Consider the following 23,283-nt stretch of genomic DNA (forward strand, 5'->3'; position numbering starts at 1 on the left):
TTCGGCCTCTAATCCCTGTAGGTACATCATGAATGATAAGGGTGACAGGGAACACCCCTGCCTAAGCCCCCGTTTTACCTCTGCAGGCTTGGATACCTGTTTTTCCCACTTTATAACTACCTTGTTACCTTTATAGATATCCTTTAAAAGATTAGTGACTACATCTTCCACGCCTAGTGTGTCCAGTATTCCCCACAATTCCTCTTAAACCACGCTATCGCATGCTCCCTTGATATCCAAAAATGCTAGCCACAGGGGCCTGTGTTCCTTTTCTGATATTTCGATGCACTACGTCAGTGAGATCAGATTGTCTTCCAACCTCCTGTGTTTCCGAAACCCATTCTGCATTTCCCCCAGCACCCCCTCATCCTCTATCCATGCCTGCAGTCTTTCCTTTATAATCTGCATCGCCAGCCTGTAGACCACTGATGTCACTGTTATAGGACGGTAGTTGTTTTTGTCAGCTTTGTCTCCCTTTCCTTTATATATCATGCTCATCCTGCTAAGTTTCCATCCATCGGGAACTTCACCATCGATTATTCCGGCATTCGAATGCTGCGCCATCTCTCCACCACAGCCAGGGATAATTTTTTCTTGAAGCCTCTGAGAAGGCAAACGCTTGCCGTGCACTTGCCGTATCGGAGGACACGTCTTTTATTATTCCACTTGTTACTGGGAGAGGGCGCAGCATGCAGGCCAGATTTGGTCTCTGTCATGACATCTTCTTTGTTTAGTTGTTTGGTGTTAATGTTTGCTTATATTCTGTTTACGTGTGCAACACAAGTGTGACTGTTAGCCATGGATACAGTACAGCGCTAGCCCTTCAATGACAATGTTTTCGATGCCGTAACGACCGTCTCAGTGATGTATTCGTACGTTACAACGCGGCTCGTGCAGGAGAAATAAGAGATGATCTTGCACCCCTATAGCTTCATAGCATGCGGTGCCTACATGTTTCTCTGCTTCAGATGCGTCTCGCGAGTGACCTCACGTGTCTTCTTGTGGTCATTGTGCGTGCCACAGTCGTGTTGTTAGCGCCGTGGCTGTGGTGGTTGCTATGACTCTAGATTTGAAATACTCTTTTCAAAAAGGTGAGTGAGAGTGTTAGTACTAACCTGCTGTGCCCAGATGTTACTAGAAGAATATTTCGCGTTGAGTTTCGCACTACCATGGAGAATCATATGGAGGGAAGAGACATACGGCACGCGTGCATAATTCCGTTTTAACTCTCATTGATGGCATGGACAATTTAAAACGCATACGATCGAGAATGTGGTTTAGTCGACAGAAGCTATTGGTTTACTTTTCAGAAAAGTGTAGTTATGGTGGTGTTTAAATTGCTTCTGATGTTTGTAACCGAGTCTGGGAATTAAACACTCGGTGAAACTTTGCAGCCCGTTTCCTTTTGTGAATTCACTTGCCGTGGTAGCATGACCTCATTGGGTGTCGTGTGACTATGCTGGAGGGTGCAGGTTCGACTCCCGGCCACGGCGACCGTATTAGGATGAAGGAAAATGCAAAATGCACCCGTGTGCTTATGTTTAGATTCATGACAAAAGACTTCAGTTAGTCGAACTTTATTTGAATTCCACACGACGGCGTGCCTGATAATCATATGGTGGTAGCGCCACGTGTAACTTCAGCAATTCTATATGATCGTGCTTTCGCGCATGAACTGTGCAGTTGTATCACGTTTTCTAGAATGTCAAAAAGTTAACTGTGATGCTTTTTTATGCACTTCGTTGAATTGATGAGTACTATTGGGGCCGTGCAAAACAGAAAACGCGTATGCTTACCAAATATGTCGACACCAAGGAATCCATTATTTGTGTATGGTCTAAGGTAACCGATAGAGCAAGATTGTTAAGGAAAGTAGAGCTCCTTGTATTCGTGATTAATTGGTAGTATGAAACAATACGAGATACACGCGGAAGCGTGGAGAGCATCGTGCGATTGCCTGGCGATAAAAAAGGATGGCTTTTGCTCTAAACCAATAAAACAAATAAATAAACGCCAATTCTGCATTGCTTGCATCAATCGTAGGTAAAAGTAATCGCATGTGACTGGCCGCGGCCGGTGAGGCTCGGCGTGTGCATGCGCACGTGCAAAACCCCGCGGTTGAGGAGAAACTTTGCTCCCGTGGTCCTTACCGCGAAAGGGCGTGACGAGTAAGGCGCCCGAAATAGAAAAAGTCACTGCGTGAAAGGAGAAACGGGGCCGTTTCTCAATTCTCGCTTCCTTTTTTCTTAGTGTGCAAGATATTTGATCATAGTAATGGTGCACTAGTGGCTTTTCCACTAGGTTGACATGTAGGAAATTTCGTTTCTCGCGCTTAGCTTGTACGATGAACTTGAATGAGAAGCGGTAATATAAAAATGATGAAAATATTGTCATGCTAAAGATGACTTGCATGCGTCTCTTATGTAGCGCTCACCACCAGTTCACAAACTTGATACACACCAAATTTGCTATTGCATGGCGACCTTAAATGAGAGATGATAGAGTGAAAACCATCACATTCGTGTCACAGTCAATATGATTTACAAGGCATGCTAGAGAGGGGGAGACGCTCATGTCCTTTGCTACACCGCTCATTGGCTACCACTGCTGCAAATGTCTTTCCGCGCAATGCCTAACGCTCTCGTCTGTCCTCGCCACCATCACCGCGGTCGTGCTTGTGGGATGAGGAACGGGTGAGCACGGTGCTGCGTTGTGCCAATATTCCAGTGATCCGACTGCTTTTGGGTTGTTTCCGAACTACTGAAGACTCGCTTTCTGGAGTTCGTGCCGACCGGTTGTGCCACCGCGATCTCCGACGACAGCGCAGCTCTGGCCGACTGGGCTCCTGCTACGCCATCTCCTGCCGCCGACATGAGCTCTCGCTGAGTAGTGCCCCGTTCTCGGACTCCTGCGACCAGGTCCATCTTTCCTATCTCCTCTTTACTTCCGTCGCTCGCTGTCCCTGCGCCTCGCTCTCTCCTTCCTCTCTCCATATATACCCTTTAATCCCTCCTTACCCCCATCCCTTGTGAGCTACTGTTGAGGTGTCGCATTCTGATGCAGACAGTTACGGGGCTTACTTTTCCCTTCTTTTCCCCTTAAGAATCACATCAGAATAAAGAACTACTGAAGCCGCAAGTAAACAGTGTCGGGGCCGACTGCGTAGAAAGGTGGCTTTTGGCCTTACAACAAGTATACTAGACGGATAAGATTTACGCGTTCGAGCAAGACGTACGGCCGTGGCCGCGGGATTCAGTAACGTGGAGAGCTCGTTTTTCGCCACACGTGTTTAGTCCACGCCTAAGTTTTAATCCCCTATAGTTGTAGTTTTAATCCCCATTCTAACGGCCGCATCTACCGGCCGTACAGTGCCGTTCATGTTTTGAGCAGTTTCCAGTGCTTGCTTGTACTTGCGAGTTTTAAACAGATTGGTACCGACTTGTCTAAACCCAACATTTTGTAAGGTACATACCAATCTACCCAGTTCAGTTTGCTAATGCAGGTGAACTTTCTCATTCTGTTTCTGAAAACTCCGTCTATATTTAGCGCAGCTTACGTGTTCAACTCAATATATGTCGAATTTATTAAAACAGTGAAGGAGAAGCTATATTGCAAAAATTATCACATTAGTGGGCCGCACAGTTCAGAAAAACTGCTTGGAGTCTAATGTGAATATGCATGTTGCCTGTCTGAAGCCCTCCGCATGAAGGCAGCAAGAGTGACTTAATGCGAAGGCTTAATATGTAAGCGTATAAATACTAAAATGAGTTGTTCGCTGTGAAAAATTGAAAAAAAAATGTGCTGAGACAGGAGGAAGTCGATGACATTGTTGACAAAATTTTTACTTTATCTGTCGATCCGCACTTGCTTACTTATAATAAAACACCTGATCCTATCTGAAGCACGCAATCATATAGGTAACATTGTAAAGTTAAAAACTACTAATGCTTACTTTATTTGCGTGCACTGAATTTTCTACTCCCTCCTGCGATGCCTTCAGGACTTTTAAGTAATACAAATAAAACATCTTAAATAAAGAAACACACTCTTGCAGAAATGTATTGAAAACGAAAGTCACCCTTAAGCGTAATTCAGTTTTCTTTTGCACCTTCTGCCTGTGATATATCTTTTTTTTTCTATTCGTCATTGTAATAAGCTGCTCAGTGCGACACTGCAGTGATACATTCGGGAGCCACGCACATGTAAAATTCGATTTTGATTTTGCACTGCAACTACCCCATATCTCCCCGATTTCGCTTCAAATATTACTCAATGGCACCTTCAAATTATACATTCGCAGTATTTTGGAGAATTACTGCAGCACAAAGTCCGCAATAGTGTGACAGGCATCACATTGATTGATGATATGTGGGGTTTAACGTCCCAAAACCACCATAGGATTATGAGAGACGCCGTAGTGAAGGGCTCCAGCAATTTCGACCACCTGGGGTTCTTTAAAATGCGCCCAAATCTGAGCACACGGGCCTACAACATTTCCGCCTCCATGGGAAATGCAGCCGCCGCAGCCGGGATTCGATTCCGCGACCTGCAGGTTAGCAGCCGAGTACCTTAGACACTAGATCACCGCGGCGGAGTGACAGGCATCACAAACCGACACTGCAATATCAAGTAACTATGCAGTTGATTTGAAACAGAACATACTCAGTGATTTAACAACTGTTTAACATTTTTCGCCGCTGTCGCTGCAGATAAAAAAGCAACTGGGGCTTATTATGAGAACTTGATAGTTTGAGCTCGCAATTACTGACGATATGCATCGATCGTGTTGGCAAGACCGTCGGTAGCCCCGAAATCACTCAAAACATGAATGGTGATGTACGGCCGTACCTGCAACAGCGTAATAAGCCGACTGGTTTAAAACTTAACATGTATTTAACAGCCGTGACGTACATGCTGCAGGATCTACGGGAAAAAGTCAGCCCTGATGCTAGAGACGCTGCGGCAAACAAATACGTCTTGAGTGCAGTCTATCTACGCAATTTGCCCGAGACTGTTTATATACGGTTTCAGTAGTTTCCAAGCAACCCAAAAGCAATTCGATTCAAAAAACACACCACACCACACACCTGCTTTCAGTACAGTTTACTTATTGTTTAAGTAAATCGGAAACAACCCCAAAGCAATCTGATTCACAAAACACACCAAACACACAGCTGCTCTCAGTACCAGCTCCACCGACGAGTCCGCGGCGGCCTTCGCTGCTAGCACGGCAACCGTAAAAAACAGAAAGAATTCCAACTGAACGCGGAAATGACGTTCGTGGTAGCCACTACCAATGAGCGGCGTAGCAGACGACATGGGCGTCTCCCCTCACTCTCGTTCGTTCTCCAGCATACCGTTGTCAAACACGCCACCAAACACGTGCCCCCCTCCCCCCCCCCCAAAAAAAAATTCCTCGTTACGCACCTGCTTTCATATCTATGAAATTTGGTATTGCGTGAAATGACTTTGTGACGAATATAAATACAAGAGGCAATATTACAGTCATGCTATACCATGTAAGCATGACTTTCATACCACGCGAACAATGCGCTTGTGGCTAGTTCGTTCGTGTGATATACGAAAAACTAGTATTGCGTGAAGTTTCTGTACAACGGAAATAACTAACAAGTAGTTATATAAAAATGCTGATATATTTCATGCACCAACTCAATCCTTCTCACATTCATGGCGCACGCATAGGCGTTTCTTTAGCTATATATACAAGAAATCTTATATTCCTTAATGGACCTCCATGACAAATTAATATTTAAAGTTTTTGTGTAATTCACCTTGGTCGGCGTTTTTCTTTGAACTAAAATGAAGAAATGATGGTGGGCCGGAAGTAATTGAACTTAGAGTGTGTGTTACAAGCAGATTCTGCAAAACCAGTGATGCACTCCTCATAACCATCCAAACAGCGGCAAAAGTGAGCTGCTGGAGAGGCCTCCGCACACACACACACACACACACACACACACACACACACACACACACACACACACACACACACACACACACATATATATATATATATATATATATATATATATATATATATATATATATATATATATATATATATATATATATATATATACAGAAGAATAACTTCGGTTGCCGCAAGGTTATAAATATGAAAGTAGATGCGCTTTCACATAACAACTGTTCATTGTGCCGACGTTTCGACAGGAACCCCGTCTTATTATGCCTTGAAAAAGACGGGGTTCCTGTCGAAACGTCGGCACAATAAACAGTTGTTATGTGAAAGCGCATCTACTTTCATATATATATATATATATATGTATATATATAACAGACAGTAATGCCAAGGAATGTACAAGGGAAGTTATTAGAACCAATGAAATGTAAATATGAAAGAAAAGTGGATGCAAAAAATAACCAGCCGTGAGCAGGAATCGAACCTTCGACCTTCGAACAACGCGTTCGATGCTCTAACCACTGAGCTACCACAGCGGCCTTCCCTCTATCTACTTTTTTTGGGGGGTTATATGTGAATTTAAAAGTAGGAGTAAAAGTCAGCGCCATCTATAAGCCAAGCGACGAGTGTGAAAACACTCTTTTATGCGCATATTTGGCGTCACGTAGCACGTGAACTTATTATGAGCGGGCAGCTGATGAATACTCCCTCGTATTTATATATATTTATATATATATATATATATATATATATATATATATATATATATATATATATATATGTATATAGTTTTTTTAATGAGCCAAACGTAATTGTGAAGAGAAGAGACACAACTTAGCGGTTGTTTTAGCTGAATTTCCAACGATTTCGACTGGTGGACCGGTCTTGTTCAGGGCTTGTGAATAAGTGAACCAGCGAATTCACAAACCTCGACGAAGACCAGTCCACTGGTCGAAATTGTGTGAAATAAAACTAAGACAACTGCTAAACTGTGTCTCTCTTCTCTTTCTCTCTTCATATATTTATATATATGTATATATATATATATATATATATATATATATATATATATATATATATATATATATATATATATATATATATATATATATATATATATATATATATATATATATATATATATATATATATATATATATATATATATATATATATATATATATATATATATATATATATATATATATATATATATATATATATATGAACGCACATATAGGCAGCTCCCAACTGGATTAAAAAACAATCGGCGTGGTGATGGAACTGCATTAGGAGGCCTCGGGTGCGGCCTCACCGGTTACCACCGCTGGTAACGCACTACCTCACCAGAGAAGGTTTGGCCAACCTGGTGCAGTATCTGGCCACTACCTCCCACACGCACACGTCAATTAAATCACGGCCCTCAGTCAGCAGCAGCTGCGAAGCAACTCACTATGGCGGTGGTCAGACCTGCACCGCAGCAGTGGGCGCAAAGAATCTTTGGATCTGCCATTGGAACCTGAACTTGGCTACGTTTAACGCTAGAACCTTATCTAGTGAAGAAAGTGTAACTGCACCATTCGAAACGCTAGAGGGCGTTAAATGGGATATAATAGAGCTCAGTGAGGTAAGGAGGACAGATGAGGTCTATACGGTGCTACAGAATGGGCACGTCTTTTGCTATCGGGGCTTGGCTGACAGAAGAGAACTGAAAGTGGGGTTCCTAATTCACAGAAACATAGCTGGTTACATAGAGCAATACTATAGCAATATTGAAAGGGTGGTAGGTATTGTAATTAAACTGAATAGGCGATACAAGATGAAGATGGTACAGGCTTACGCGTTTATATCCAGTCATGATGACGCTTCAGTTCAAAGCTTCTATGAAGACGTGGCATCGGCAGTGAGTATACTATACTCATTGCCGATGCCATAAATAGTATACACAGTATACTATACTGATGGGAGATTTCAATGCAAAAGTAGGGAAGGAGCAGGCTGGAGACCAGGCAGTAGGAGATTATGGCTTCGGTACTATAAATGCCAGAGGAGAGCTACTAGTAGAATTCGCAGAACACAATAAGTTTCGGATTTGGCATGCCTTCTACCGAAAACGACGAAACTGTAAATGGTCATGGAGAAGCCCTAATGGCGAAGATAAAAACGAAATCGACTTAATATTGAGTGCACACCAGGCATCGTGCAGGATGTGGAAATGGTTGTCAAGGTACGATGCAGAGACCATAGACTGTTACGGTCTCAAATTCGCCTAGACTTGAAGAAGAAACGACATAAACTAATACGCAAAAAGACAATCAATGAGCTAGCACTTAGAGGGAAAGTAGAGGAATTGAGAGTCTAGCTTCAGAACAGGTACTCGGCTCTTCGAGAGGAAACCAACTTTAGCGTAGATACAATGAATGATAATGTGACGAGTATCATTACGGAGTGTGCAGTGGGAGTTGGAGGCAGGGTAGTTAGACAGGGCACTGGCAAGCTTTTCTACGAAACGAAGAATCGCATTAAGAAGCGTCAAATCATGAAAGTCTCAAGTACAACAGACAAAATAGAACTGGCAGAGCTTTCGAAGTTGAATAATAGGCGTAAGGTACGCGATGGAAGAAGGTATAACACGGAGAGAATTGAACACGCTCTGAAAAACGGAGGAAGCATCAAAGCATGAAGAGGAAACTTGGGATAGGCAAAATTGGATGTTTGCACTAAGGGACAAAGAAGGCAAAATAACTACCAATATGGATGGAATAGTTAAAACAGCGGAGGAGTTTTACAAAGATCTGTACAGTAGCCGAGACAACCACGACTTGAATACTATAACAACTAGCATTAACCTAGATGACACCCCACCAGTAATGATAGAAGAAGTCAGAAAAGCTTTGGAGAGCATGCAAAGAGGCAAAGCTTCTGGTGAAGATCAGATAACATCAAATCTGCTGAAAGATGGAGGACAGATTGTGTTAGAAAAACTAGCCACCCTGTTTACGAGGTGTCTCCTGACGGGAAGAGTACCAGAGTCTTGGAAGAATGCTAACATCATCTTAATACATAAGAAAGGAGATGACAAGGACTTGAAGAATGGCAGGTCAACCAGCTTGCTTTCTGTAGTATACAAACTATTTACAAAGGTAATTGCTAACAGACTAAAGAAAGCATTAGAATTCAACCAACCAAAGGAACAAGCAGGATTTCGAACAGGCTACTGACAATCGACCACATTCATACTATCAATCAGGTAATAGTTAAATGCTCAGAATATAACCAACCACTATACATAGCCTTCTTAGATTACCAGAAGGCGTTTGATTCAGCAGAAGTGTCAGTCATCATGCAGACACTGCGGAATCAGCGCGTCGATGAAGCATATATATACATCCTGGAAGAAATCTACAGGGGATCAACTGCTACCATAGTGGTACATTAAGAAAGCAACAGAATACCAATCAAGAAAGTTGTAAGGTAGGGGGACGCAATCTCTCCAATGCTATTTTCCGCGTGCTTACAGGAGGTTTTCAGAAGCCTAGAATGGAACAGTTAGGACTGAGAGTTAATGGAGAGTAGCTTAGTATCCTGCGCTTCGCTGATGACATTGCATTGCTGAGTAACTCAGGGGACGAATTGCAATTCATGATTACGGAGTTAGACAAGGAGAGCAGAAAGGTGGGTCTTAAAATTAATCTGCAGAAAGTGAAAGTAATGTACAACAACCTAGGAAGAGAGCAGCGCTTAGAGATAGGTAATAGTGCACTTCAAGTAGTAAAAGACTATGTCTACTTAGGGCAGGTAATAGCCGTGTAGCCAAACTACGAGATTGAATTAACTAGATGAATAAGAATAGGGTGGAGCACATTTGGCAAGCACTCTCAAATTATGACAGGTAGATTGCCATCCCTTAAGAGGAAGGTATATTACAGCTGTATCTTGCCGGTACTTTGCTACGGAGCAGAAACCTGGAGACTTACAAAGAGGGTTCAGCTTAAATTGAGGATGGCGCAGCAAGCAATGGAAAGAAAATTGGTAGGTGTAACCTTAAGAGACAAGAAGAGAGTAGATGGATTAGAGAACAAACGGTGGTTAAGGATATCATAGTTGAAATCAGGAAGAGAAAATGGACATGGGCCGGGCATGTAGCGCGTAGACAGGATAACCGCTGGTCATGAAGGGTAACTAACTGGATTCCCACAGAAGGCAAGCGAATTAGGGGTAGATGTTTAGGTGGGCAGATGAGATTGAGAAGTTTGCGGGTATAAATTGGCAGATTGACAGCAAACACAGGACTGGGTTAACTGGCGGAACATGGGAGAGGCCTTTGTCCTGCAGTGGACGTAGTCAGGCTGATGATGATGATGATTATGATAGGCAGACAAAGTGTAATATATGTGCTCTCATTTTTTTCAGGTCCTTGAGGGAAACCTAGTGAAGTTTTACTCTCGAGTCGCTCTCCCACGCGACCATGTCTGGTAATGTGTAAGACACGTCACTATTATTTCATCTGAGTGTTGAGCGGGGGCAATTTATCTGTAGCGGTGAGACATTATGCAGAGGACTATTCAATACACGCTCACATGCACAAGAATTTTAGGAGCAGTGCGCTTAGTTGTACAATGCTGCGGTATTTCGAAGAAGTCAATTTAACCCCTGCCTATTTTCAATCTGGCCTAGAATGACTGGTTTCTGCAACCTGTCAGCACTAAACTGCTACGCTGCATGTCTCTACAGTCCGGCCATTGTCCAATTCACATGACGCTGTTGCTAAGTGCGGAGGTCGGCAGGATGTACTTCCGATGATCAAGTGAAAGACGGTGGGATTGTGGCCAGCAACGGAAATTTTCATCTAGCGTCGATGTCCCGTTGTTGAAGGGCCGTTACAAGTGACGTCACACACAGCATGCCATGGGACCTTCGTTTGAAACTTCATGACACAGAGTGTAGGCTCAATATTTTGTTCCCTCGGCACGTCCTGCATACGTCTCTGGCATTGAACTCATCGGGTGGTTCGGTGGTGAATCACGACTTCAGCACAATACTTCTGTATTAGTGTCTGCTGCAAATCTCAAAAAACAAACTAAAGTAAGGACAGACGGCTTGCTCGGCACTCAATATTAGATTTTGGGTACACTTTAATAGAATTCGCAACCATTCATCCAATTCGCAATTCACTATATAAAACGAGACTTGTCAATTTTTTTCATGCAGCTGAAGAAAGAGGCAGGGGGTTCAAAATCTCACCACGCACATGGAAGTTGCGAAAGCAACATATTTTCTTGTGCCACCGTGCATAAAAATGCTAAAGTTGTGGTATATACCGCATGAAAATAGGACAATAATGAAGGTGTTGTGCTTGCGTACGCAAGACTGTATTGCTTCCACATGCAGAATCACCGAAGGCAAAAAAACCACAAAGCTGTTGATGTCCGATGTTACAAAGGCAAAACAATGTGAACGTGAACATTATTTAGGAAAGTGCATCTGAAATTTTTTTTAAAAAGACACAAAAAAGCTCGGAAGTTTTACTCTCTAGGTGGAAAAAATGCCCACAAAACAATAAAACAAGTGCACTCAAGATAAAGATGGCTAACCAGCTTAGTTTCGCCTATTTCAAACCAGTTTTCAGAATTTTAATCGAAATTTGTGATCTCGGAACAAAAGTCCTGGCCTAACATTTGCTTGTCCCTCAGCAGTTGAGCTTCCGCCAACGCAAGCCATGCGGTCTTGAAAGATGCGTTGCTTATTTGGTGATTATGACATAATGGCGTTCCTAGAAACGAATAATTTTCGATAATGGAATGTTTGAGAGTCCTAATATTTCGGCATAACCATGACAGCTTTTCTTTTTGTAAAAATGCCGCAAGAACACTTCGTGTGCCATCTCGTGGCAACAATTTCGTCAGCTACCATGCTTTTGTTCAAGTGCGCATACTATTTGGTAGCGCAACAGCCATTTCTTTGCGGCAATAGCAGTTCGGTCTTGACAGTAATGATTTCCGAGCATGAGAGGGCGTTCACCCCTTTCCCTAAGAAATGAGAATGCCAATTCGCTTTTGTTTCTTCGAACGTCGAAACGATATGTCGTTCACGTATCTCTATTTACATCACCAGGTTCAGGCGCCACGCTCTTACGTGAAATACTAGCAGTAATAGTAGTGTCATTATAGAGCTGCACTCACAGTAGGTTGACTCCTCGAGGTCCCGAATCTCGTCATTGGTGAGCTTACTGGCCCGTTTACCCATGATTCTTAAGATGCGGTGCCCGCGTTCCATGGCACTACAGCGTTGGCATCAGATGGGCGTCGCTGTCAGCCGGTCGTTCAGCCTGCCCGTCATTGAAGTTGACGCTGCCTCTGTGCCCACGGGGGTGAGCACAAATTTGCCGTCGAAAATCGCCTTCGCTCCTTCTTCTTGTGTCCGTGTCGTCGAGGTTGAATTTCACCAGACCGTGTCCAGAGCGTCGAATGCGACAAGTTCAAGTAGTAAAGCCAAGTTTTGCCCTCGGCACTCGAAGAAAGAGCAAACCACACAACGTTTCTTTCTTACTGCCTATGGAGAAGCCGTATGTCGCACTAAGGGTAATAAGCTGTCCACTCGGGAAAGGTGGGTCAGTCGGGGTGTAGCACAGTGTTGATTAAAGTGCACCGCAGGCTGTCTTGGCGAAGAAACAAGTTTTTTGTAAGCTTGTAAAAGTACGTGAGGAGCAGGCGTTCACCTCTTACTGTAAAACACTTAGGTAATGCCGTTCTTCTTCCATTTCGTCCTGCACAAATATTCAACTAACAGAGCCCGTCTTGCACTTTTTCTTCGGAACGTCTACCTCACAAGTTTCGCAACGTTAGCAAGCAGCTTTCAATGATCAATGACGAAGGCAATCGCGCAACCCATGTAAACAACGGTGATTATTAGCACAGTCCGCGCAATCACACTGCAAGAGCACTTCTCCGGTTGCGAACCTCCTGACAAGTGGGGCAGCCTAATTTCCCTTTTCCCGGGCAGCGGAGAAGGGCTCTCGTCTGGACCTCACGGTACGGCGACCGACATTCGACTGACCTGGGGTCCGGAGTCGCACTTGGAAAAAAGGCGCGTAAAGAGAAGGGTAAGGGGGCGGAACCGTCCCGTTGCCACGGGCGACCAGCCAACGATCCAGACTACATTTCGCCTCCTCCCTAGCCCTGTCTTTGTCGCTCCCTAACAGCCTCTGTTTTTTTCTTGCATATCTGCCAGTGCCCTCTATGATCTCCTATACATAACGCATCGGCGCTACTCCATCTGCTGTGTGTGCTTTTGGGCGATGCATGCTGCAATGTAACTTTTTTTTTAGCGTTCAATCTTTGAGGTGAGTGCGTATGTGTGTATTTGTACGCTTTACTACCAGGCTCATGGGCGAATATATCCGAAATAAACCTGCGTTTGAGTTGTGATATCTTCGTTATGTTCGTTGCTTCTATATTTTTGCGGTTTATAACTCTGTTCAAGGAAAGCCTGCACTGTCAGATTGTAAGATCTGGGGATATCGTGGGCCTTTTTATAGGATTCTACGCTGCGCGAAAATTGCCTCCCTTCCCCAACTCCCTAATTACGCACCGCCACCTATTCATCGCAAAAGAGACTCAAGTTTACGCCACAAATTTATCTCTTTTTCCTGTATTTACCCCTTCGAACCAGGCAGAGGCTTCTTTCAAATATGACCTATGGAATGTTCATCGATATAGCATTCAATCAAATTGAAATGAATTTTATTGACGTAAAATAGTTTACAACATAGAATATGTCAAAGGTGCATTTGAATTTTAAGCGGAAGTCTAGTTGGGGTTCTTTCAAAAAGAATGGCTAAAAAAGAATCGTCGTATATAAAAAGAATACATGCACAAATATTTTACTAAAGCTGTAGCACACTAAAACTGATTGCAGAAGGGTGTATTCATAAAGATTGGTGAACGGTTGTAGGTATGGGAAGAAACAAAAAAGAGGAACAATGATGTGTAAGGTAGCGAAAAATGCCCGTAGCACAAGGGCAAAGTTAAAGTACTTTGAACTAAACTCCTTTTGTCGCCAAAAGGAACCAATCGCAGAACGACGTTTTGCCTATGACACATGGAACGGAACTACTACTTTAGGTGGTCCTACAGAAGAACGCTGCAGAAAAAAATGAAACTGTTTGTGGAAACACAAGGGTGTAAATTGTTAAGAAAAACTACGCATGTACATCAAATTCAGATATAACGAATCATCAAAATGTATTGTTTCTCTTTTTTTTTTCTCTGAAGACCCATAATGCGCATACGCGTAATTTTCTTTCTATATTTGCGCGTGAGAAGTAACTTTAATTCGTCTCTCAACTATCAAAAGTCGGTTTCCTTGAACCATGTCTATTTTATCGCTGTGTCGGCGACGGCATGTAGCAGCGTTTCATCGTGATCCTACGACGGATCAGCGGAGAGACAAATTTGCGCGAGTTCTTTCAAAATAGCGCACAAACGCACAATCACATCCCAAAAGATAAAACACAAACGCAAGAGAAGGGTTCATGATTGAAAATTTTTGTTGAAGCGCACTGAAGACAGACGGACAGAAGAGGCTGACAAGGACAGCGCTTGCTCTCACAACTGAAGGTTTATTAAACAGAAAAAAAGTATTTAAAGCGAATACATGGTCTATCGCGCATGTGCATCAGAACAGGGTGCAACAGAAACCATTTTTCTCAGGATTACAAAAATTTTTGTAATCCAGACAATCCCGAAATTTTTTGTAAAAACATAAAAGTAATAATATAGAACAAACATAGAAGTAATAAAAACATAGAAGTAATAAAATCATGACCACGCCATGCAAACTGTGTGGTGTTAATGAATGACAGAAGTTTGTGATAATAAAAACCTTGGTACACATGTATGGCAGTAGTACAAGCGCCTAAATCGTTCACACCCTTGCGTCCAAGGGCCGTGAGGCAAGTGCTTTGTTGAGTGTAGCCACAACAGCGGAGATCTTTCTGGAGAGGTCGTGCTACGGAATGCCCGGGTATATAATAATAAAAGTATGAATTTCTCTCCAAAAAGCTAACAAGGATTAATGTGTAAAAAGTGGTTCCCTACCTACGAACATTGCAGGATGAAGTAGTATCTGTTGTCAGTAGGGTAACGGAAAGTGTTGTCTTCTGAGCGTGTCTAATTCTTTACACTGGATTAGAATGTGAAGTATAGTGAGTGCTTCTCCACATCTATCACACAAAGATGGATCGCCCCCAGACAAAAGGAATGGATGTGTTGTATGTGTATGTCCTGTTCTTAACCTTGTAAGGATTACTGCTGTGTGGCGTGATTTCGATACTGGCAGCCAATAACCAAATTGCGGCTTGATGAAATGCAATTTATTATGTGTGTGTGTGTTTCCCATGTGCTCTGCCAATAGCCCTAGAGCTCTCGTTTTAGAAAAGGCTTCAAGTCGAGTGCAGGAACTGGTATCGATGAATTGGAAGCGGTTTTGTTGGCGGATCCAGCTAGCTGGTACACCAGAACATAGCCTTGAATTTCGTGGTGTCCTGACACCCAGCAGACTACAACATGCTGCTTAGAGGAGTAGACTGTGCTTAAGAGCGAATAAAGTGAGACAAAGACAGGTTTTTTGTTCTCTTTAAGAGTTTTGAGAGGTTTTAGTACGCTTAGGGAATCTGTATATATTATTGCCTTCTGTAGTTTTATTTTTTAATGTGTTTAACGGCCGCAAGTATTGCATAAGCTTCGCCGGTGAAAATGCTTGAATCTCAGTGCAAAATGCCAGCTTCCGAAAAGGATGGGCTGAAGGCTGCGTACAAGACAGAAGTGTCGTACTTTAAAGTATCCGTAAAGAATTCAGGACATGTGTATTACTGTTGCAGTTCTAGGAAGTATGTCTGGATATGAGCAATTAGTGCATGCTTCGTAACCTCCAAGACACGTCGCCATTTATTACCTGCCATTGCCATGGTGGCAGCCTGCATGCCTGTTTATTTTCTTCAGAAGCGTTGGCGGCCACCCACCACGTAGCCCATCGAAAGGACGCTACAAGTTTGAGGAAGCTAAAACCTGCAGACGCCAGCCGCACAACACTACTATAGCCCAATGCACCTAGACCAGGGTAGGCTATTTGCACAGGGTTAACCCTAGCCGCAAGGAAGTTTGGGAGTAAACAGAAAAGAGTAGAAGGCAGGATAGATAAAAAGTAAGAGATAAAGACAAAGATGTAGGAAGAGAGAGATAAGAAAACGTGACTGCCAATTTCTCCTGTGTGTGTCAGTCCAGGGGTGCCATCTACGTGAAGCCGGCGCCAAAGGGGTGTGTTGCCTCTGCCGGGGGGCCTTAAAGGTCCAAGCACTCAGCGTCAGCTCAACCCCCATGATCTCCTTATTCCCGGATATCTCAGCACTACATGGCTAGGCGTGGGAGGGAGTCGAAACCCCTGGCTAGCTCAGGTCCGTGGTGTCGCTACACACCAAACGCCTGCTTGCGCAGGCGCCCCTGCGGGGAGAGACTTGGTAAAGAGGGTGGCTAGTTTTAAAGACAATAGTGTTTCTTGGGGAACTTCGACGGAAAATTTTGGTCTGTCGGTCTGTCTGTCTGTCTGTCTGCCTGCCTGCCTGCCTGCCTGCCTGCCTGCCTGCCTGCCTGCCTGTCTGTCTGTCTGTCTGTCTGTCTGTCTGTCTGTCTGTCTGTCTGTCTGTCTGTCTGTCCACCCTAACGATACCTCAAATGGTACCAAACGGCCAAACCCATCCGCAGCGCCCACCAATATTGATCAACGCTTAGCTTTCATAGTTGTGCAATTGTCGATGAAAAAAGCAATTATTGCACATATCTGAGGTGCCTCAACAACGGTTCGATGTTTTGTTTGTTTGCCTTTATACTAGAAGAGGCACTCACAAGTAACTCTAAGGAATGTAGCATTCAATCGCGCTGCACTGACAGTGCAACGCGATGCACAAAAAGGTGTATCAAACGCTTTACTACGACGTCACGGTGGTGGCACTTGCCCATCGCCTTATCACATCCGAAACTGACGCGCATCTTTCTCCGCGGGCTGCACGCCTTCGTTTTCGAAGATAATTGCCAGATGGCACTTGTGTCTAACGTGCCTCGATGCGCTCATTCGCCTCCGCTACATGCTCGAGGCACTCTAACGCAATGCCTGCAGAATACCATCACCGATGTTCTTGCGCAGAACATCAAATAAACGTTTTGTTTACTCTCTCTAGACCCAAGACTATCATCTGTCGACGACATTTGCGGTGTAACATGCAAATTTGGAAACAATTTTTCTTAGCACAATCTGTCCTCCGTTCTTCAGCAGATAGTTGGTCAATTCTCACCAGCAGCTTTCCTCTTTGCATTCCCTCCAAGGCCTTCCTGACTTCTGTCATTACTGATGGGATGACATTCGGGTTACTGGTAGTGCTCACATTTCGGTCGTGGTTGTCACGGCTACAGTAGAGATCTCAGTAAAACTCCTCTGCTATTTTAACTGTCCTATCTATACTAGGAGTTACTTTGCCTTCCTTATCTCCTAGTGCATATACCTGAGTTTCGCCTATTCCAAGTGTTCTCTTCACCGCTTTGACGCTTTCACCGTTCTCTAGAGCATGTTCTATTCTCTTCATGTTATACCTTTTTACATTGATAAACTTATGCGTAATAATCAATTTCGAAAGCTCTTCCAGTTATACTTTGTACATTGTGCTTGAAGCTTTCAGGCTCTGACGTTTCTTAAATACATTCTTCGTCTCCTGAAACAGCTTGCCAGTGTCCAGTCCAACTACCGTACGTCCAAATTGTACTGCACGCTCCGTAATGATCATCGTCAGATTATGAATAATTGCGTCAACACTAAGGACGGTTTCCTTGATGAGAGCCCAGAATCTGTTCTAAAACGAGGGTCTAATTTTTCATACTTTCAATCTTAGTGCTAGCACATCGATTAGCTTCTTGCGTATCAGTTTCAGTGATGCCTTCTTCAAGTCTCGGTGAGCTCAAGACCTTAACATGTATGGTCACTCTAGTACCTACCACATCCACATCCAAGCACTTCTATATCGTACAGGCTGCCTGGGTGTGCATTCAGTATAAAGTATATTTGGTTCGTACTTTCGCCATTAGGGCTCCTTCATGTCCAGTTACGGTTCTCTTGTTTTCGGTAGAAGGTATTCCAGATTCGTTATCTATTGCGTTCTACGAATTCTTCTAACAACTCCTCTATGGTGTTTTAGCACTGATGCCATATTTTCTACTGTGTGGTCTCCTACCAGCTTTTTCTCTATATTGGCATTTGAAGGTACCGTTCGTTATAGTATGGTGTGTTTTTACCTCACTAATTGCCGATTTCACTTCCTCATAGAGGTTTTTCAAATAGCACGTCATCATGGCTGGATGTAAGCGCGTAAGCCCATACCGCCTTCAACTTGTATCTTTTATTGAGAATAATTACGATACCTATCATCCTTTTATTAATGCTATGGTATGACTCTTTGATACCAGCTATACTTCTCTGGATAAAGAGCCCCACGCCGAGTTCTCTTTTGTCAGCTAAGCCGCGATAGCAAAGGACGTGCTTATTTTGTAGAGCCGTATAGGCCTCAGCTGTTCTCCTAATATCACGTAGCCCTATTTAACCGTTTATGTCCCTCTAGTTTCTCGAAAGGTACAGCTAGACTTGCCTCATAAGATAAGGTTCTAGCGTTAAACGTTGCCAAGTTCAGGTTCCAATGGCGACCCGTTTGTACCCAGAAATTTTTAGCAACCTCTGCTGCGTTGCAGATCTATCTGCCACGGAAGTGAGCTGCTTCGCAGCCGTTGGGAACTAAGGACCGTGTGTTAATTGATGTTATTTTTGATGGAGATGAAAATTCTGTAGTCCCATTCGCTCAGATTTGGGGGCAGGTTAAAGAACCCCAAGTTGTAAAATTTTCCAGAGCCCTGCACTACGGCGTCTGTCATTATTATATGGTGGTTTTGGGACGTTAAGCCCCACATATCAATCAATCAATTGCCGTGTGCACGTGTGAGGTAGTGGCCAGATACTGCGCCAGGGTGGCAAATCCTTCTTTGGTGAGTGAGTGTGTTACTGGTGGTGGTTACCGATGGGGCCGCACCACAGGCGTCCTAATGCTTTTCCATCATCTCGCAGATATTTTTTATAATCCAGTTGGGAAACACGTGGCACAGGGATTCGAACCATGGACTTCTTGCACGCGTGGCTGATACTCTAACCACTACGCTATCGCTGCCCTATTGTCAGCATTTGTAAATATTCGAAATATTTTTTACTGTGCTATGTAGGTTGTTATTTTGTCACGTAGTCGTGACACGGCCGGAAACAGGAGGCTGTATGTTGAGATAAACTTTATTTGGTGAACCTGTGCTTGGTAAATGAAACCTCGGATTGCAGTAGCAGTCTTGAACTAATGGCGGTTAACGGAGCGTCGGTCGTCGATCAACTCACAAGCTGCAAAGCGTGTTGGCATTTCCACACTTGCCATCAAATATTCTAGCTTTATTGTCAGAGGCGACATAAATGTTCACCAATTGGGCGTAATCCTTACAAAATTATGTATGTACTGCAGTTCTGAAGCTTCTCGAACACTGAAGGCGTGGTTTGCTTTGAGAATTGCTTACAACGTAAGGGGTGATAAGAAATCTTGAGAAAAGAACGTGGTATTGCCCCCTTTAGAAAAAGGCATCGTCCCGGTGCTTTGGCAGAAGATTAAAGTAATAAAATGTAAAAAAGGACATATTAAAAATTGGCAGATCCCACGTGCAGTGGGGACCGATGATTTGCGAAGCAAGAATGAGGCAGTTTGATATGTCACTTGAAAATCAGCACAACGTTACAAGGCGTAGGTAAATTATGCCATGCATGACTTCCATGTCAGGGTTATCACGTTTGGGCGTGTCATTTACCTTTGTGATCCATTCCCGTCACCTGATACGAAATTTGGCATATTTGGAGCGAGCGAAATGGCCATAAGCGTGCTATGAGCGTAGCATGCAGTCATGTTTTATATGACACGCATATTACGATTATTATGTTCGGACGGGTCATTTACCTTCGTCGTTCATTCACGTCCCATAATGCCAAATTTAGCATATGTGAAGCTAGGGAAACCGCGGCGAACGCAGCTAACGTTGAAGCGTGCGCACGCACCACGACGCTATGCTACCAAAACGCGAGCACTCTATAGTCTGACGCTACGTGCGACCAGCGTCTCTCGGTGAGGCCCGGCGCCAACCGGCGCGAAATCCGACATGCTGCATTTTGTGCCGACAACGTTACCCAGACAGCACCGCATCTGCCTAGCTTCGCTACAGAGGGACGACGGGGGCGCTCAAATGCGCATGCGTCCAAGCAATGCAGCGCGGCACGCGCATGCCAGTATATGCCAAAAAGATTGGCGCCTGGCGTGGCATCGCCGACATGATGCGACGAAAGGAACATTCCCACACACGCGCACAGGTCACGTGGAAGTGTAGATGCACCTTAACTGTGACATGTATACGTAGTAATGTTCTTACATGACACGCATCTTGTGATTATCATGTTACCACGAGTCACATACCTTCTTCATCCATTCACGTGACATAATACCAAATTTGGCATATGCGAATCCAGCGAAACGGCCGCGATTGCATCATGAGCGTACCATGTAGTTACGTAACATGACATGAATCTCATGATTATCAAGTTTGCACCAGTCACCTACTTTCGTCATCTATTCGCATCACGCATTACTAAATTTTATATAAGTGAAGCTAGAAAGACGGCCGAGAGCGCATCATCAGCGTGGCACCTAGTCATACTGTAACATAACACGCATCTCATGACTATCATGTTTACACCATATACCTTCTTCATGCATTCATATCCCGTAACACCAAACTTGGTATATGTGAAGCTGGCGAAATGGCTGCGAGCGTACCATGAGCGTGGCATGCAGTCATAACTCATGACTTACATAACATGCATGTCATTATTTCCACATTGGGGTCTGTCACTTGTGTTCGCAATGCAGCTATGTCATACATGCCAACTTTGCAACATGTTATGTGAACGAAACCACAGCAAAAGAAGCAAGACCGTAGTTAAGTTCAGTTTTGTTCTTTCCACTCGCCTCTCGCTTGTTGCGCGACATTTGCTGCTGCCGCCAAGGAAGCCGAAGACGAGAACTTTTCATCTGCTGGCACCTTGAGGAAATGACCGCTCCGACATCATCTGGATATAGAGACGTTTATTCGTTTCTTTCCTCTTTTCTCCTCCTCTGATTGTCCCTGCATCCCTGGTTTTATCCCCTGTCTCCCCATTCAACCAATCTTACAGTCCAATCGTAACGCACCACTCTTACAGTCCAATCGGAACGCACAGATGTGTCTCTCCTCACCACAACCTCGAAGACCCACCGCCTCTTGCCCACTCATTGGTTCTACGCCGTCGCTCAGGTTTCTTTCACACCGGTTCCCGGAATGGTCGACGACGGGCGTTGCCAGGTCGTGGAAAAGCGCCTCCCAGTAAATTTCCGCGATGCCGGGTTGACATGCCATCAATACAATTGGCCCGTGCGCCAATGCCATCGCCTCCGCTGATTCTGATTGTCCGGCGGACGCGTACGTGTACCTTCCACGTGTACCTTCCACGTGTACCTTCCACGTGTACCGGCCACCTGCAGCCAGGCTTGGTCTCCTGTAAGGCGCTATAATTGAGCCCGACAGCGGCACGGGAGTTGTCGCGTCATTTGTGGCCAGCAGACAGTCATCGTCCCGCATTCCGGTGGCCCTGCTTCCTTGTTGGCGAGGGGTCACCGGCCGTGGGGTGGGTAACATAAGGTATTCGGGGAACGCACGAAGTTCGAGCCCAACACCTCCCCTCAACTGTGTTGCACTGTATCTATGACATGCGACACAAACACAACCACATATGCACACATGTTCACTGGCTCGACACGTGAGGCACCGACTGTCACTTGTACCTCGTTGACTCCGTCGCGCGCACGCGCTAACAAAGCATACACCCCCCTTAACTCGCCGTCCCTTTTATGCGTCATCGTTAGGAGTCACTAACCGCGACATTGCGTCGGAATTAGCGTTTAGACACCCCTTTTTGTGTTCAATTTCCAGGTTATACTTCTGTAGTTCCAACGCCCAGCGTGTCTGCCTAGCGCTCTGCGGAGTGGTTAGAGTCAGAAATTTGAGTGGGTTATGATCGGTAATCACCTTGATTTAAGCGCCAAACAGCCAAACATCAAACTTCTCCAGTGCCCAAATGATTGCATAAGCTTCCTTTTCTATTGTGGCCCATCGGGTCTGAGCCGGGCTAAGCTTCTTGCTCAGAAAACCGATAGGGCGCTCCTTGCCCACCAGATCCTGCTGTGCCAGGCATGCACCAATGGCGTAATCGGATGCATCTGTGGCGAGAATAAATTCTTTCCCCGGGTCTGGTGCCTGCAACGCCGACAACTGCACTAGACAGTTTTTCACCTTGTCAAAAGCTTCCTGCGCCTCCGAATTCCAAGGTAATTTCTGCGGAATACGTTGGCCAGTTAGGTTAGTCAGAGGCATAACGACTTTGGAGTACTCGGGCACGTAGTCCCTATAATAGTTGGCTAGCCCTAAGAAACTACGAAGCTGTCCCTTTGTTTCGGGAGCCGGTATCTCCTTTATCGCCCTGACCTTCTCTGGATCGGCCCCGTGCTTGCCTGATCCCACAATATGCCCCAAAAATTTTACTTCTTGTTGTGCAAACCGACATTTGCTTACGTTGAGCGTCAACCCTGCCTTCGCTAGGCACACAAGCACCTTGTCTGAATGTTCCAGGTGCTCGTTCCAGTTCTCGGAGTATATCACTACATCGTCAATGTAAGCGCAAGCATAATGTCTATGCGGAGCCAGTACACTATTGATGACCCTCTGATAGGTACTGGCGGCATTCTTTACCCCAAAGGGCATCACTCTCCATGCGTACTGGCCTGAGGGAGTGGCAAAAGCAGTACAAACCTGCGCGTCCTCGTCGAGAGGTATTTGCCAGTAACCCCTGAACATGTCTAGCAGAGTTATGTACTTAGCCTTCGCTACTTGGTATAACAGATCAATCGCCACGCTCATGGGAAATGCGTCTGTCTCTATTATTTCGTTGAGTCTCCTGTAATCGCAACAGATGCGGATGCCACCGTCCTTCTTTGAACCGCAGACCAGTGGATACGCGTGCAGACTTTCAACCGGGTATATCTATCCCCACTGCTGGAGCTCATTTACCAGCCCCTCTACTTCGTTCACCAGCGCCACCGGCACTCTGTATGGGAATGCGCGCCTCGGTTGCTCTCC

General features: G+C 44.6%; 1 protein-coding gene across 1 annotated transcript in view; it reads right to left on the bottom strand.

The window, feature by feature from the left end:
- Positions 1–12,967, bottom strand: part of LOC119161633 (frequenin-1) — a 1,172,367-nt gene extending 1,159,400 nt beyond the window's left edge. Inside the window, exon 1 of the mRNA XM_075881058.1 lies at positions 12,124–12,967. Coding sequence (XP_075737173.1) covers positions 12,124–12,217 — 94 coding nt within the window. The 5' untranslated portion in view covers positions 12,218–12,967. The remainder of the gene's footprint in view (positions 1–12,123) is intronic.
- Between the last annotated feature and the right edge of the window lie 10,316 nt (positions 12,968–23,283).

Source organism: Rhipicephalus microplus, chromosome X (assembly GCF_043290135.1).
Source record: "Rhipicephalus microplus isolate Deutch F79 chromosome X, USDA_Rmic, whole genome shotgun sequence".
In the NCBI taxonomy this organism is placed as follows: Eukaryota; Metazoa; Arthropoda; class Arachnida; order Ixodida; family Ixodidae; genus Rhipicephalus; species Rhipicephalus microplus.